The sequence below is a fragment of the Primulina huaijiensis genome, chromosome 13 (assembly GCF_012295235.1).
Source record: "Primulina huaijiensis isolate GDHJ02 chromosome 13, ASM1229523v2, whole genome shotgun sequence".
NCBI classification, from domain to species: Eukaryota; Viridiplantae; Streptophyta; class Magnoliopsida; order Lamiales; family Gesneriaceae; genus Primulina; species Primulina huaijiensis.
In genome coordinates, this window is record NC_133318.1 from 11,693,402 (window position 1) to 11,708,177 (window position 14,776).

General features: G+C 33.7%; 2 protein-coding genes across 4 annotated transcripts; one reads left to right on the top strand and one right to left on the bottom strand.

Annotated features, from left to right (window-relative positions):
• Positions 1-244: 244 nt before the first annotated feature.
• On the top strand, positions 245-10,357 carry LOC140991584 (monocopper oxidase-like protein SKU5). Of its 2 annotated transcripts, XM_073461625.1 has the most exons (10): positions 245-553; positions 1,839-1,948; positions 2,019-2,289; positions 2,386-2,524; positions 4,413-4,776; positions 5,105-5,470; positions 5,575-5,653; positions 7,143-7,339; positions 7,718-7,818; positions 10,041-10,357. In XM_073461625.1, the coding sequence occupies exons 1-10, from the start codon at positions 404-406 to the stop codon at positions 10,046-10,048; spliced, it is 1,785 nt and encodes a 594-aa protein (XP_073317726.1). In that variant the 5' UTR covers positions 245-403; the 3' UTR covers positions 10,049-10,357. The 2 variants fall into 2 exon arrangements, with proteins under 2 accessions (XP_073317726.1, XP_073317725.1); XM_073461624.1 differs by lacking the exon at positions 10,041-10,357 and having other exon boundaries at positions 7,718-7,901.
• On the bottom strand, positions 8,885-11,854 carry LOC140991585 (transcription factor bHLH90). Of its 2 annotated transcripts, none has more exons than XM_073461627.1 (8): positions 11,639-11,854; positions 11,324-11,509; positions 10,930-11,002; positions 10,544-10,612; positions 10,044-10,445; positions 9,770-9,970; positions 9,513-9,689; positions 8,885-9,121 (listed from the first exon to the last, which is right to left on the bottom strand). In XM_073461627.1, exons 1-8 carry the CDS (start codon positions 11,740-11,742, stop codon positions 9,059-9,061), a joined length of 1,275 nt encoding a protein of 424 aa, XP_073317728.1. In that variant the 5' UTR covers positions 11,743-11,854; the 3' UTR covers positions 8,885-9,058. The 2 variants fall into 2 exon arrangements, with proteins under 2 accessions (XP_073317728.1, XP_073317727.1); XM_073461626.1 differs by having other exon boundaries at positions 9,504-9,689.
• Positions 11,855-14,776: the final 2,922 nt, after the last annotated feature.

Below are 14,776 nucleotides of genomic sequence, written 5' to 3' on the forward strand. Positions count from 1 at the left end.
TTGCCCGAGGAGCACCTATTCAATTACCCATCAGTTGGCGTACAAATGTTTAATTTTTGGTAGTCAGCTCGTTTATGATGATGCAATTGCTTGATTTTTTGGGACTTCTTATAAAACATGTCTTATGTTCTGATCAATACTATCTATGATTTTTTTTTGAAAAAATGTAGTGCAGACAAAAAATTTTGAAAACAAAACGTGCTGACAAAAATAAAGATTTGTGTAATAAAATAAAGTAAATAAAGTATAACGGCTCGGTTCCCACTGGCAAAAGAACGGGTTCACCCCACCCTTTTCTCATCTCAGATTCACACCAAATGATCAAAAATATAATTTCACTTAGTCTTTGTAATCTGAAAGTAGGGAGGATTTCCCATTATTTTCCGTGGTCATTTTACAATCAATGCTCCTTAGATTACTGATTAATCGCTTGTATTTCTGCTTCAGTTTACTTCTATGGTTGATTCCAGTTGTCTTGGGGGAAGACCCTTTTGTTTTCTATGACTGGACTGTGTCGTACATCTCCGCTGCTCCTCTCGGGGTCAAGCAACAGGTTGCTTTTTCTAATTTTCTCATTGTTATTTTTATTCATTTTAAGTTCTAATTTACTTTTACCCTCTTTCAATTGGAAACTTTTGTATTTTCTTGCGAGTGATTGATCGAATATATTTGTGCTGGTCTCTTGTGTTCATGTAGAAGTTTAAGTTTTGGTGAAGTGGGAAGATGGAAAGCTCAGTTTGTTCGGTTATTTGGTTGTTTTTACTATTTTTGTACCTAGCTAGTCCTCCTGTGTAGGCCTGAGCACTCTCAAAACGAGTCTTGAAACCTGATGGTTTTGAGTCCCTATGAAAGGCGGAATCAAGTTCAGTTACGATCTTATGCTTTCTAGTTTAGTTTCGTTATGTTCAGACCGGTTATAATCTAACTGTTTTAATCTAAACTGATTAGATTTTATCATACAATAACTATGCTACAGAATCTTATAATTTTTCTTGGCTGGCATCTCACTTCTAGTTTTGTTATCAACCAATAAGGAGAGGTTGTCACATCCTGTCGGTTTTCGGATGTCCGGGTAAGGAGAGGGTGTCACATGCATAGCATCATGATCTCGAGTTTTACTTTGTAGCTGCTGTTGTCACCAGATACTGGTTGCTTATGCGTGATACATGCTACTGTTTTGTGCTCTGCTCTTCCTTGCTCAAGCTCTGTTGCCACCACCATCTGTATGATTTATTTGAGGTTTTTTATGCACACACCATCCATCTGTGCATAGCCATACGACAATCAATGTTTGCATAACTGCCAATGCTTTTAAGTTTTAAGTAAGAATATTCTATTAATTAATTTATTGTATTGTAATAAAAATATTAATAATTGTATTAATCATATATATATATATATATATATATATATTAACCTTCTAGGCGTGAAATAATAAATTTTGGATTTAATTTATTACTTTTAAAGAGAATTATATTTAACTGCTCACTCAAGGTGTTTTTATTTGTTGAAACCATTTCAGATGGTAATCAATTTTGGCATTTCTCATAGGTGTCGTTTCGGCCGCTAGTTTTCATATGTTCCTGCTAATTATCTCCACAATTTTGACCCATCAAGCTTCTTCCTTTTTTTTACTTCTATTTGTTCTTGTGCTCATGCCATAATTATACTTTCTAGTTCACTGAATTTTTTTCTTTTCTCCCTCACAACTTTTAAAAAATTAATGTATTGGCGATGTGATTTCATGTATAGTTAGTTATCTGTTGTCTCTACTGTTAATGCTCTATGAGAGCGCCCACCGGCAGGCTGCATCTGACTCCTGAATATCATATTTTCAGGTGATAGGAATAGAGGGGCAATTTCCAGGTCCCATTCTGAATGTCACCACCAATTGGAATGTTGTTGTCAATGTCAAAAATAATCTAGACGAACCATTTCTTATCACATGGTATTTTTCTGTATTTCAGTATATTGACAATGATTATAGTACTGAAGTAACTGTTCTCGGAGAATTGTAGGAATGGCATTCAACAAAGAAAAAATTCATGGCAAGATGGTGTTTCAGGGACAAACTGTCCCATTCCCGCTGGTTGGAACTGGACGTACCAATTTCAGGTCAAAGACCAGATAGGAAGTTTCTTTTACTTCCCTTCCCTTGGTTTCCAAAGGGCTGCTGGTGGATATGGTGGAATCATTGTTAACAACAGAGAAGTTATTCCTGTGCCTTTTGGCTTACCGGATGGAGATGTTACCCTCTTTATCAGTGATTGGTACATGAAGGATCATAAGGTTGGGGAAGGATCTGTGATATTTTTCCTTTCATTGGTTATTTTCTTGAAGTGTGAGATTATATTGAGTTTCTGATAATAGTTAATGGATTAACAGAAACTGAGAGATGATATTGTGAGCAAAACTAGTCTTGGAGCTCCAGATGGTGTCCTCATTAACGGATTAGGTCCTTACCAATATAATGTAGATTTGGTGTCGGATGGTATATCTTACCAGATTATAAATGTTGAACCAGGTATTCCTCTTCTGGCTGCATATGATGCCAAGTGCTGCCTTTCCGCTTCTCATGCCCGCATTAAACTTGTGCTTTATCATTTTTCTGTAGCTATTGTCATAGATGCTTAATTTTAAATTTGATATTAACAATTTTGTAGAGAATAGGGAACTGTTTATGTGCATTTCATGATGGAATTTGTGGCATGGCTTGTGAGATATGAACATATAGGGGAGGACCTGACATAATTATTTCTCTTTGTTTTTGCTACTTGTAACTTGTAAAATATAACATAAAGAGTAAAAATTGGTTCATGTTCAGAATATGGAGTCATGGAACGACCTGGAGTCATAAGAAATTCATTTGTTATTTTCTATGCGTGTTCATCATCCTCAGAATCTTCTTCCAAGGCTAGACGAAATGAATATAGTCGGATTGGAGTCCGGGTCAATTCACTATAATTTTAACTACTTAACTTAAGCTTGACTAAATAAATAACTGCAAGAGAACAAAATTATTGATCTAAATTAACTAACTAGAACAATTGCCAATTAAATATAACGGTATTCAACGATCAAGCCAGAAATCAAATTCGAATAAAGGGCTAGGACATACAAAGGTATTGAAACTCTACTATGTTGTCAAATTCTAGCTCAATTACTGTGAAATCCCGTAATTTATTTATTAATCAATTCGTTGCGTTAAGAAAACCTATTTAAACCTAACAATCTAATTATTTCTAATTGAATTTAATTAAATTTAAGTGCATTAAATCTTTGTGAAAATTCACTTTTCACCTAAACTCGCACATAAAAATCGAATATATTCCTAATCAATTTTACAATATGTTGATTGACATCTTTGTTGCTATATTTAACCAATCATCTTCCGATTCAATATTAATCAACAAACATGTAAATAGGTAATCAGACTATTCACAAGCAATATTAACCAAACATCAATCAATAATTGAAAGCAAGAAATATAATCTATTGAAAACAAATCAGATATAAAAAAAGTATTGTCTCGGTTTAATCTTAGCCTTGGCCTAAAGAAACATATTCTATAAAATCAAAATAAAACATAAAGAAATGTTTGAATCCATAAAAATAAACTGTAGGAAGTAATAAGAAAATCTAAGTGTGACTGGCGTGATCCTAGCCTGTCTTCCTCCTCTCTGAAATCCTAGCCGTCAAGAACAATTGTCAAAAGTCCTAGCTTCTCATGTGAATGTGTCAAAGTGTTCCCCAAAAAAAATCAAATTGATGTGTCTCGCGTTAATGTCAAGGAGTAAAATAAAAATATTCATTTTTTATTGTATTTCCTTTTCATTAGTATTTTGTTGCCTTTGGAGTCTTGCGAAATCACCTTGGAAAATACTAAAACTCTTCATCAATTCTTTCCTTTTATATCGAGATTCCTTGCATCTTCTGCTTCTTCCGCACTTTTAGGGGTCTTTCCTACGTGACATTGAATTGTTTGAACCTTCATTTCCAAAATTAAGATTTTTCACGTTTTGGTCAAAAAATCATATAAAATTAAACGAAATAAGCGCATAATATGGAATAAAATTCCAGACAAGCATGACAAAATAAATCCCTAAAATATCTATAGGATTCATGCTTATCAAAATAATCAAAATATTTCATTTGAAAAAATTTAAATTTTAAATCGATCAACCAAAAACTTAGTTTGGTTTGATTTGTTTTTTAATTTTAATGGTTTCTGTGTTTTGCTATTTAGTATATCCAATAAATTAGCTTTGGTTAGGATTTTTATCAAAACTCGAACCAGTCCACACCCCTCGGCCCCTAGTTGTGGCAGCTTGGTTCAATAATGTAAAAGTTCAATCACATGTATTAATTCATTTACATCAATTATTCTGTTGATGAATTTTCTTGTAAAACAGGCAAAACCTATCGCTTTCGTGTTCACAATGTTGGAATCTCTACTAGCTTGAATTTCAGGATCCAAAATCATAATTTGATCCTTGTAGAAACTGAAGGGTCTTACACCATGCAACAGAACTACTCAAACATGGATATCCATGTAGGTCAGTCATATTCGTTCTTGGTAACAATGGATCAAAATGCATTCAGTGATTATTACATCGTTGCTAGTCCAAGGTTTACCGATTCATCGGCTTGGGCAAAGGCCACAGGAGTTGCTATATTACACTACTCAAATTCCCAGGGGCCTGCTTCAGGTCCCCTTCCAGATCCTCCTGATGAACATGACACAGATTTCTCAATGAGTCAAGCAAGATCTATAAGGTTTTAGCTAAACAAAGTCATTCTTTTTATTTTTGTTTACTTTATAAATTTTTGAAATATTTACCTTAACATTGTTTATCTTACTCTGAAACAAATGGCTTTAATTTTACTGGATGGACTGCTGTATGCACCTTTCATAATATGGTCTTATATTCCCAAGGAAGGTATATCACATCATGATGTTAGATCATTGCTTGAGAATCAAACTTTAATTGATCCTCTCTCATACCATTTTTTCTATGTGCTTTGAAAATAATTGTATGTTGCGTAATTCATATGAGCATAATCTTTGATTTTAGATATTTAACTTACTGCTTTGATAATACAGATGGAATGTTTCTGCTGGAGCCGCCCGTCCAAATCCGCAAGGATCTTTTAGATATGGGCAAATATCTGTGACAGATGTGTATGTCATCCTTAATAGGCTTCCAGAACTTGTCGATGGAAAATGGCGTAACACTCTAAATGGGATTTCTTATATAGCTCCTTCAACACCTCTCATGCTTGCTTTGCAATTTAAGGTCCCAGGGATCTTCAAGCTTGATTTTCCTAATAGGATGATGAATAGACCTGCGAAAGTTGACACGTCTGTCATTAACGGAACTTTCAAAGGATTTATAGAAATTATTTTTCAAAACAATTCTACCTCTATTCATAGTTACCATCTAGACGGATACTCCTTTTTCGTTGTGGGGTAAGAACAAAATTCGAGTATTTTCAGGTTATTTCAGTGCTTCATTCTTCTAATTTTGGTAAGTGAAAAACCTGAAAGTTTAAAACTTTTTGTTTGACCCACAGGATGGATTATGGGATGTGGACCGAGAACAGCAGAAGCACTTATAACAAATGGGATGGGGTGGCTCGATGCACTACCCAGGTAGTCATTGTCCTATATCTTTTACTTGAAGTTTTTATTTATTTATTTAATTATATATTTTGCTGTCAATTGCCTAACCAACTGCATTTTGATGGAAAAGTTGTTAAAAAAAAACAGTTTTTATGTTAGAAAAAACCATTTTCTAGAAAAGGAGTGTGCATGGCTGTATGGCTGGCTTTTGCTTTTAAAAAAGTGTTGAGTTGTGGTTTTTAGTGTTTCTTCAGTGTCTCTTTGGAAACTAAAAGAATTTACATAATATTTCTGGGAAAATAATCTTTTTAACTATTTTATCCTTATATGATACTCATTTTTCTTTTGAGAAATATTTAAATTTTTTGATTAGCAATATTTTTAAAAAATAAGTGCTTGCGGTTTCTAAATATTTGTATGTGATTGTCCCCATTCCCGGATGTCCTTGGGTAGGTAGCAAATTATTGGATGAAGCAGCTTTAAGTGTCTGCAGTTTTTTTTATTATGATGTACATAGATTTAAAAAAGGGGAAATTCTAGAATCCATTTTGATGTGATTCTATTACTTTGCTTTACGGCATCTTAGACATGCAAATAGTCCACAGCTTCTTCAATATATCAGAGAGAGAACCAAATGTTTAAAATAAACAATTGTTGTAGCAGATGCCAAAACTATTTGACGGATTGATCAACAAATGGAGACTTTTTGTTTGATCATGGATATCATGTGATTATTAACATAAATTTGGTTCCCAAAGAAGAAATGGACATCCCATTGCTTCTCTTGTAAATGCTTATGTAACGTCTCGGATTCAACGACTGTCCTCACTGTACCAAGACGAATCTTTCCAGCGTGCTTACATCCTCACTCACACGCAGCATAAGAAACTTCTCAAGGGGTCGCCCATCCCATAATTGCCCAAGTCAAACACGCTTAACCTTGGATTTTTTATGTGATGAGTTACCGAAAAGAAGATGCATCTTCTTAATATGAGTAGTACATATCAAATCTTTTAAGCCCTCCTCAAGTGCACAGTCTTATACCTGAACATTTTTGGAATTCCTCTCATTCTGATGTGAGATCGGTTCATTTATGTTCCCTTTACCTAGAAACCTGCCAGAAGTCGCTCATTGTCCGTGCAACTTCATGGCACCGGCGATGACTCCTCGTTCTCTTCGGCCCCGGGCCTCACAGCTTATCATGCTAAATGGCGTATCCATATGGGTGCATTTTTTTGGTATCATCGAACAATTTTTGGGAAAAATGAAATGTTCTAGCTAATACGATGTGCGTTCCTCACAGAATTTCTGGTATCGATTTGAATTACGTTGTTGGAGAAAATACTTAGATAATTTTTGGACTTACCGTTACACGTTCAAAACCACGAATTTGTAGATACATTTTACTGCCGCCAGTAATCTGGTTATTGGGTTTGTCTTACTTTACTCATTCCTACTTGTTTCTTTCCTGACGATAATATTAGGATTGTTTTGAAAATTCCGTTTTGTTACTTGTCAGGTTTTTCCTGGTGCTTGGACGGCTATTTTAGTTTCTCTTGATAATGCTGGGATGTGGAACCTTCGTACACAAAACCTTGACTCATGGTATCGTGGTCAGGAACTTTATCTCAGCGTGGTGAATCCGGAGGAAGACAAAGACGAGGTTCCATTACCTTATGATGTCATCTATTGTGGTTCACTCTCTTTTTTACAGAAGTAAGCAATCAAATATGTTTCCCATATTTTTTATTTCAAAACATACTTTCTCCTCTTTTTTGTGCATTTAACGTGGTTTTTTCTTTAGAGATCAAATCGATATATTTTTAATTTGATGTTAGTTGAGTATATGATATATTTTATGTAATTTTTATTATTAAAAGAAATTCTATCATATTTATTCAATATTTTTCACTTATATTAGAAAGAGGTGATAACTGTAATGTAAACAAGATGGATTAATTGATTGTAAGCCCCACCTGGGCATCGTCTCATGTCAGTAAGCATTGTGCTATAACCCTATTATATTGCTTCACCGTTTTTCTAGTATAAAATTTTAATAAGGAGGTAACATCTGTTATGTTGCGGCTCTTGCAGGGACCAGTCTCAGAGAGTCAACTTCTCTGAAGCACCATCTCTGGATAAAGCCATCCACATTGCTATGCTTGGACTTCTTTTAGCTTTGTCAATATTCTCAGGTGCCCACTAACTCGAAGAATTTGTTTAAGCATTGCTATTAATTATTAAAAAAAAGAAATCATGATCTCTGGAATTAACATAATCCAAGCCAGGATTCGTTTTCTGCACAAAGTATATGCAAAATTATGTATTTGTACATTTTCCTTTTAACAATTAAGGTTCTGTATGTTTGGTCAAGCAGGCGGTGTGGTGTGTAAGAGCAACACTTAGCATATGTATTACCCAAAATGTTTAATTTTATATACCTATTAAGTTCGAAAGTTTTTACTATATTGGAAGTGTCTGATTATTGTCGGAATAATTTGTGATACAGAGAGTCTCTAAAGGTATATTATGATTCTGAAGATGTGCATATTAATGTGCTGCATTTCACAATTATAATAGATTTCTGCATTAGCGTGACCACGCCGCTTTAGAAATACGAATACATAGTGTGTATTATTCATCTTTCAGTATTCCGTTACAGAAATACGAGTTTCTTTAAGACACCAATTTCGTGTATTACAAAGTAGCCCTCTAGANAAGGCCATCTCCAACCGGACTCTATCTTAATGTTTCTCTCCTCCAATTCAGCGCTATCTTCTGGGCTCACCACAATTCAGCGCTATCTTCTGGGCTCACCAAATTTTGTGCAATATGATGCCATAGCGTTAGGTATTTTATTTATTTTATTTTTTGGTTTTTCTTTGCATTTTGTAGTTGTTAATTTTAATAAACTTGTATATTTTTTTCTAAAAATAAAAATATATTTAGTCTATAAATAATTAAATTACTTATTCTTTTATAATGTTATATTTAATTGAATAAAATTTAAAATTATTATATAAATTTACATAATTATAATTTAAATTAATTAATTTTTAAAATCATTTCAATGTATAAATTAATTAATACAATATTAATGTATTGATATTTTAATTAACATGTTAATAAATATTTTGTGGAATAAATTAGTTATAGTGAATAAAATAGTTGGGAATATTATGATAATATTCTTTTTAGCTTAAAGTTAATGAGTTGAAGATGAGTTTTATATTTGATGTAGATATGAGTTGTAGATTACCTAAAATTCCAACATGATCACCACCAGTTGAAAGGAATTTTGCATAATTTCAGTCTTTAGGAAATTACAGAAAAAATCCAAAGCATGACAAAACAATTCTAAATTTCTATACTTCCATTCTTCAAATATTTCCTTCCCTTCTCTTCTTGACTTTATCTACTGCTTCATCGACTGTTCTAACTGAGCAACTGGATCAATGAGTTCTTCAAAGTCTTCGGTTCGATCTCCATATGATTAGCCTCCAAGAAGGAACTACTATGTTAGCTTATATCATACAAGTGGTCGTGCAGATGTTATCGGTGGGATAGGAAAATCCTTAATAATACGTATTACAGTAGTCGTGTCGATAGGACGATCCTTAAAATATATTTATGACGATTATTTCAACAAGATAATGATTCAGAATGTAGGTTGTGTTGGGAGTTAAGTGATTTTTGCACATACAAGGGCGGCGAAATCTTTCCTATATCTACCAAATTCATACGCTGATGTTCTCCAAGTTGCCAAGAAAGGGTTCTTTTATTTTTTCCCTGTCTTTTTCTTAATGATGTTTTAGCAAAACTTTGCATCCATTTATCATGATATTGTGTATGGATCAAGTATATATAAGCTCTGACTTACCTTGAATACCTGTACTCTGAGCACATTCGACACTAAGCCATTGAAGGTCGTAATGTTAACATCGATCACTTGAAGTCCCAAAGAGTCCATGGCTTCCATCAACATTGAAAAGCCGCCTCGCCTTACTTTACATACAAGTTTCAGCAAGAAATCTTTCGTCCCAAGTTGGCTTACCTCAACCCGTGCCTAAAATTTGCAAGAATGTAAAATAAGTACATGCGAAGTTCATCTAAAATCAAAATAAAGTCATTAACAATCATGTATACTTCTGCTGGTTTGTTTTCATTAGCTCCGGATTGACCTGTACTGAGGTTAAATGTAGGTGCCTTCTCTTCAACATTTTTACCATATATTTTGCCACAGTGGTCAACCTCCATTTCTTGTAGTTCATTCTCATAATGTTCAATAATTTCAAGCAGTTCCTCTATATAAGCAGCTGCATCCCCCAATGTGGCGAGTCTGTTCATCTGTGAGCATAGAAGAGAATGAATAAACTTATTGGCTTAAAAAAATGGATATGCTTTTTTTTTTTTGCAGGACCTTAGAAATATGTGGGACTAGTGCCCGAAGAGTAAAGATCCCATCTTTTATTCTCTTTCTCCTGTTTCTCTCCGTGACAAGATTCTTTGATTTGTACTGTCCATTTTTTGTGGTCTGCCAACTCTTAAGACTTCTCTTCCACAAGATTATGCTCGATGAATCTGCCCATTTTCTGCTAATTCTTTTTGGTTTCGTTATGCCAAGAACGGGATCACTTGAAAGGCAAGAAGCAGTAGATGATCCTTCCAAGCACGTTTGGGACAGTGGAGGAATGAAATTCGTAGGAGACCATTTGTCTACATAGTTCATATAATCATGCGAATCACCAAATATGCTTTCTTGTTTAGTTGAGACTCTAAACCGGGTGTAAATGTAATCTATGATCTTTAGATTTTTGGGTACCTGGAAACATAATCAGCAAATTAGCAATATTTTGTCATTGCTTTGTTAAAGCATGAGATAAACACATCAATATTTCAAGAAAGAACACAGTTTTTTACATGATTTGCGGTAAAGAGCTCTATCAGACCACAGGCTATTGGAATGAGAACTTGGGTTCCAGTTAGTTCCTGCAGGAAAGGGTAGTGCCATAAATTCAGAGAGATGAAACTGGCAATTCTTTTAATAAGTTATCATAAAAAATTATTCATCCATTGTCTTGAGTTCGCAAGGACGTTTCTGTTGGTTACTGTTTTGTTTTTCAAAAAGCTTGTCGGCCAAATCGCTTTGTTCAAAAGCTCCGAATGATGAAAAATGATCCACTTATAGTATTTGTATCATACCACAAATAAAAACAACAGAGCAGAGCCTCTTACTAAGAAAAATTATCATATTATGGAACTTCAAAATCTCTATATCAATATGAAGAGATAAATCAAGAAAGTACATTATCTAAAGCAGAGACATCGCCACGGCATATCCATTCTGGTTGCTTTGTTACCACCACCTCCCCATGAATCCTGATCAATGGCACCTCAAACATTACACATTCTTGATTCTCAAATAGAATAGAATAGGCCGGAGCAGACCGAACAGAATTTCACTAAATCATGGCAAACTAAACATCGAAATACTGAAGGAATGTGAAATGATATTTTTGTGCATGTATATTGTAAGCATATAACGTAGAAATACACGAATAATCTCCACCCCTATTCTCCGCCACCGGCCAGACCCAGCAGCCGAGAACGGGGAAATCACTCCTTAAAATGAAACATCACCAAGTTTCCCACATTTCTACTCCAACCGTACCAAACAAAAATAGACAATCCGAAGATTACCCAGAATACAATGGCAAGTAAGAAGGCAACCGAGCCAGCGCTTGGCAAGCTTTAGTTCTCACCAAATGCTTAAAACAAGTATCCTTACACTCATGTCTTTCCAAACCACTTCCACCATCAACAAATTCTATGTTCTCAAGTACTCTATATGCACCGCTGCAACAACATGCACCCCACTCGATAAACCTGAACAAAACAATTGTCAAGAACTAGAAAACGCAAAAAAAAGGTGAAACCCCAGAAACGATAGGATATCAAACATGCCATCTGCATTACACAAAACACAAATCTCATGAAACAGTAGCAAAATAGTACCTTGAAGGGTCATTCCCAAACTTCCAAATGATACAATAGTCCCATGCCTTCTTCTGTACAAGGGGTCTTACCCAGTCTAATGCTCCCTCTAAAAAAGCTGCCATGTCTCCAACCTTTTGAAACGCTCCTTCGATACATACACAGTGAAAGTTATAATTTTTAGCTTCAAGGGTCCATTTTTCTAATAAGAAAAAAATCAAATCTTTTGTAGGCAAATGTTTCGACAATTGATTTTATAAATCAAAATACATTATATTGTTAGTGTTATACTGTAGGGTCATGTCTTTGACGACAAGCTAACTACCTTCACGGAATAAAGTGTCCTATCACTTCTGTATAAAATTTGTCAGAAGAATCTGATACTGTGTCTTCTCTGTGTCTCTCTCCCTATTATTGCTTTAACAGTCATGTAAAACAGAATTCTGTGATAGGATGCAAAAATAAGAAAATATTTGTACCCAAATTGTTGCCCAAGAATTGTTCAAAAGCACTGTAAGTGAACATGGCAATGACGATTGACGATTCATTTTTCTATGTTAAAAAGTTATGCCTAAGTAGTTAGCATGTTAATTTATGGTTCAATGGCTCTTTCTACCGGTAATTAAGGATTCGTCCATGTAACCTAACGGTAGCTTCGATGTTACATGTGTGGGCACTGTTCCCACATGGTTTGGATGGACAAGATTCACACACATATGTGATTTTAAAAGAATTAGTGGACCCCAAGTATGTGTGGTTAAATTTGAGTTCTTGATTCTATCATGAGGGTAGTGTCACTATATGTAGGGAAATCAATCGTAACTATATGAGTAGGTCCTAACTTTTTATTTAAGAGTTATAAAGATGTTAAATTTGTTTTGTTATGTGATGCAATGCGTGGGTTATGTGAAAACTCAATTGCAACCCTTTAGATGAATGGATGAGACACCGTGGTAGCATCAATCAACCCGTTAATTATTCTCGCGACTATTATAAACTTTTTATTCAAAGGTAAGAATTTTTTCGTTTGTCTTTTTAATTTGGGACAAAAACTTGTGTGAGACGGCCTCACGGGGTTGTATTTTGTGAGACAGATCTCTTATTTGGGTCATCCATGAAAAATATTATTTTTTATGCTAAAAGTATTACTTTTTATTGTGAATATCGGTAGGGTTGACCCGTCTCACAAATAAAAATTAGTGAGACCGTCTCACAAGAGATTTTCTCTTACTTTGGTCTTTAGCGGCTTATTAGCAATATTTTCATAACCGAATCGGTCTACCTTAAAACATGGACCGTTTTAACGGAACGGTCTGATCAAAATACTCTTATATTATATAAATATTAATATAATATAATTAATAATATATTTTAAATTTTAAAACCTAAAGTGTGTATATAAATAGACAAAAAAAAAATATTTACTAAAGTTTAAAAGCTAAATAGCTATATACATATATTCAAAGTGTTGAAAAATAAGAGTTGAAATATTTGAATGTTGAAAATAAGAGTTGTAAATAATAAAAATTAGTGTATGATGATGTATGTGATGATGAATTTATTTTTGGATTATTTCCAAAAAAAATTCTATAAATATGTATCTCAATTTGTGAAGAAAATCACTGTAGAACCCGAAAAATCAGATTACGTATAAGCCATGCATAATTGCTACTATTTAAATTAAAAATGAATTTTTATAAATATATGAAGTGTTTGGTTTATTTTAATAAATTTTAAGTCATGATTATTTATTTTAAAAGTAGATGTTTAGTTTTATCTTTTCAGGATAAATACGCGAGGCCGGACTGGAGTTTGGAGATTTAATATAAGATTAATAATAAGAAAATATTCCTAAATTTAATTTAAGTCAAGAAATAATTTAATTTAAAGAAAAAGAATGTTTTAGGATTTATTAAAATTAGTTGGAACCAAGTTATTAAATAAATTCTTTTAGGTTCAATATTTAATTAAAGCTAAAAATTAAAATGTGTAAACAATTGGGGAGGAATTAATTTAGGCTTAATATATTTAAGAAATTAAACATAACATTTAAATACTTAAATTTTAAGTCAAGCATGCCATGCAATATTCTATTCTAAATTAATTTGTCATTCATTAAAAATATATATAATGAGTGTATTAAACCTTAAGAATTTAAAATGCAAGATTAAAACACTATTATACCATGCAAGAAGTAGTAATAATATTTGGTTAAGACAATTCAAAAATTGTAGTAAACCTCATTCAAATTTACCACTAAATGGTTTTCATAGTGTAATCATTTCTCACTTTTAACCTCCATAGTTATGGGTAATATATGCACCATAATTCTCCTTGAAGCTCCTCAGCCCATATTGCTAGCAAATAAACGTGAATAGACAGCAAGAAGGAGAAAATGTATCGGCTAGCAAGAGGAATGAGAATCATTTCAAATTGCATTCAAAGCCTACACTTGTAACTCCCACCTTAATGCATATAATGACACCTTTTAACACTCACCTTCATTGTCTAGCAAACCCACACTCTCACCCTTGAAAAATATCAGAAAATAGCAGCTTAGATTCGTGAGTTAGTAGCTGGAATAAAAGAATAATAGCAGCTACAGCAAGGTGAAGAAACAATTCAATTCCCATTCAAATTCTCACTTGTAACTCTCAACTAAATGCAATTCAAGACTTATTTAACACCTCTTATATCATTCACCTTCCCTACCTAGCCTTCCCCCACCCTTACATTCGAAATATCAGAAAGAACCAGCTGTTGAAATCGTGAAAACAGCACAGAAATAAGAAAGGAAATCCAACTCCGACTCCGCCGCTCGTCTTTGTCGTATTGATTTGTTTTGTGTCAAAACAAATTTCAGGCATGTATATATTGTTTCTTTGCTCTTCAATCAAGTCCTATAAATATTTTTAAACCATTATATAACCATGATTCAAGCAAAAATCACGAAATTGACAGCAAGTTCCCAAGTAAAAATCTGCACAGATTTTCTCAACTCATTTGATTTCCAACTTCACGGTTTGAGATGTTTTGTTGATTTCAGGAGTTGCTTCGATTCCAGGCTGCCAAGGCTGCTTCTAGGCATAATTTAGAACGTGTTAGGGTGTTTTCGGTTCAGTGTTTTAAGTCCATACACACACAAACAAAGAAATTACA

Bases quoted from the DNA above. Each gene is read 5' to 3' on its own strand.
- LOC140991584 (XM_073461624.1), top strand. From the start codon at position 404: ATGCTCCTTAGATTACTGATTAATCGCTTGTATTTCTGCTTCAGTTTA. The intron at 2,290-2,385 runs GTTGGGGAAGGA...ATGGATTAACAG, and splicing joins GGTACATGAAGGATCATAAG to AAACTGAGAGATGATATTGT. The intron at 7,340-7,717 runs GTAAGCAATCAA...CGGCTCTTGCAG, and splicing joins TCACTCTCTTTTTTACAGAA to GGACCAGTCTCAGAGAGTCA.
- LOC140991585 (XM_073461626.1), bottom strand. From the start codon at position 11,742: ATGGCAGCTTTTTTAGAGGGAGCATTAGACTGGGTAAGACCCCTTGTA. The intron at 9,971-10,043 runs GTCCTGCAAAAA...CTATGCTCACAG, and splicing joins TAGTCCCACATATTTCTAAG to ATGAACAGACTCGCCACATT. The intron at 9,690-9,769 runs GTATACATGATT...TGCAAATTTTAG, and splicing joins ATGAAAACAAACCAGCAGAA to GCACGGGTTGAGGTAAGCCA.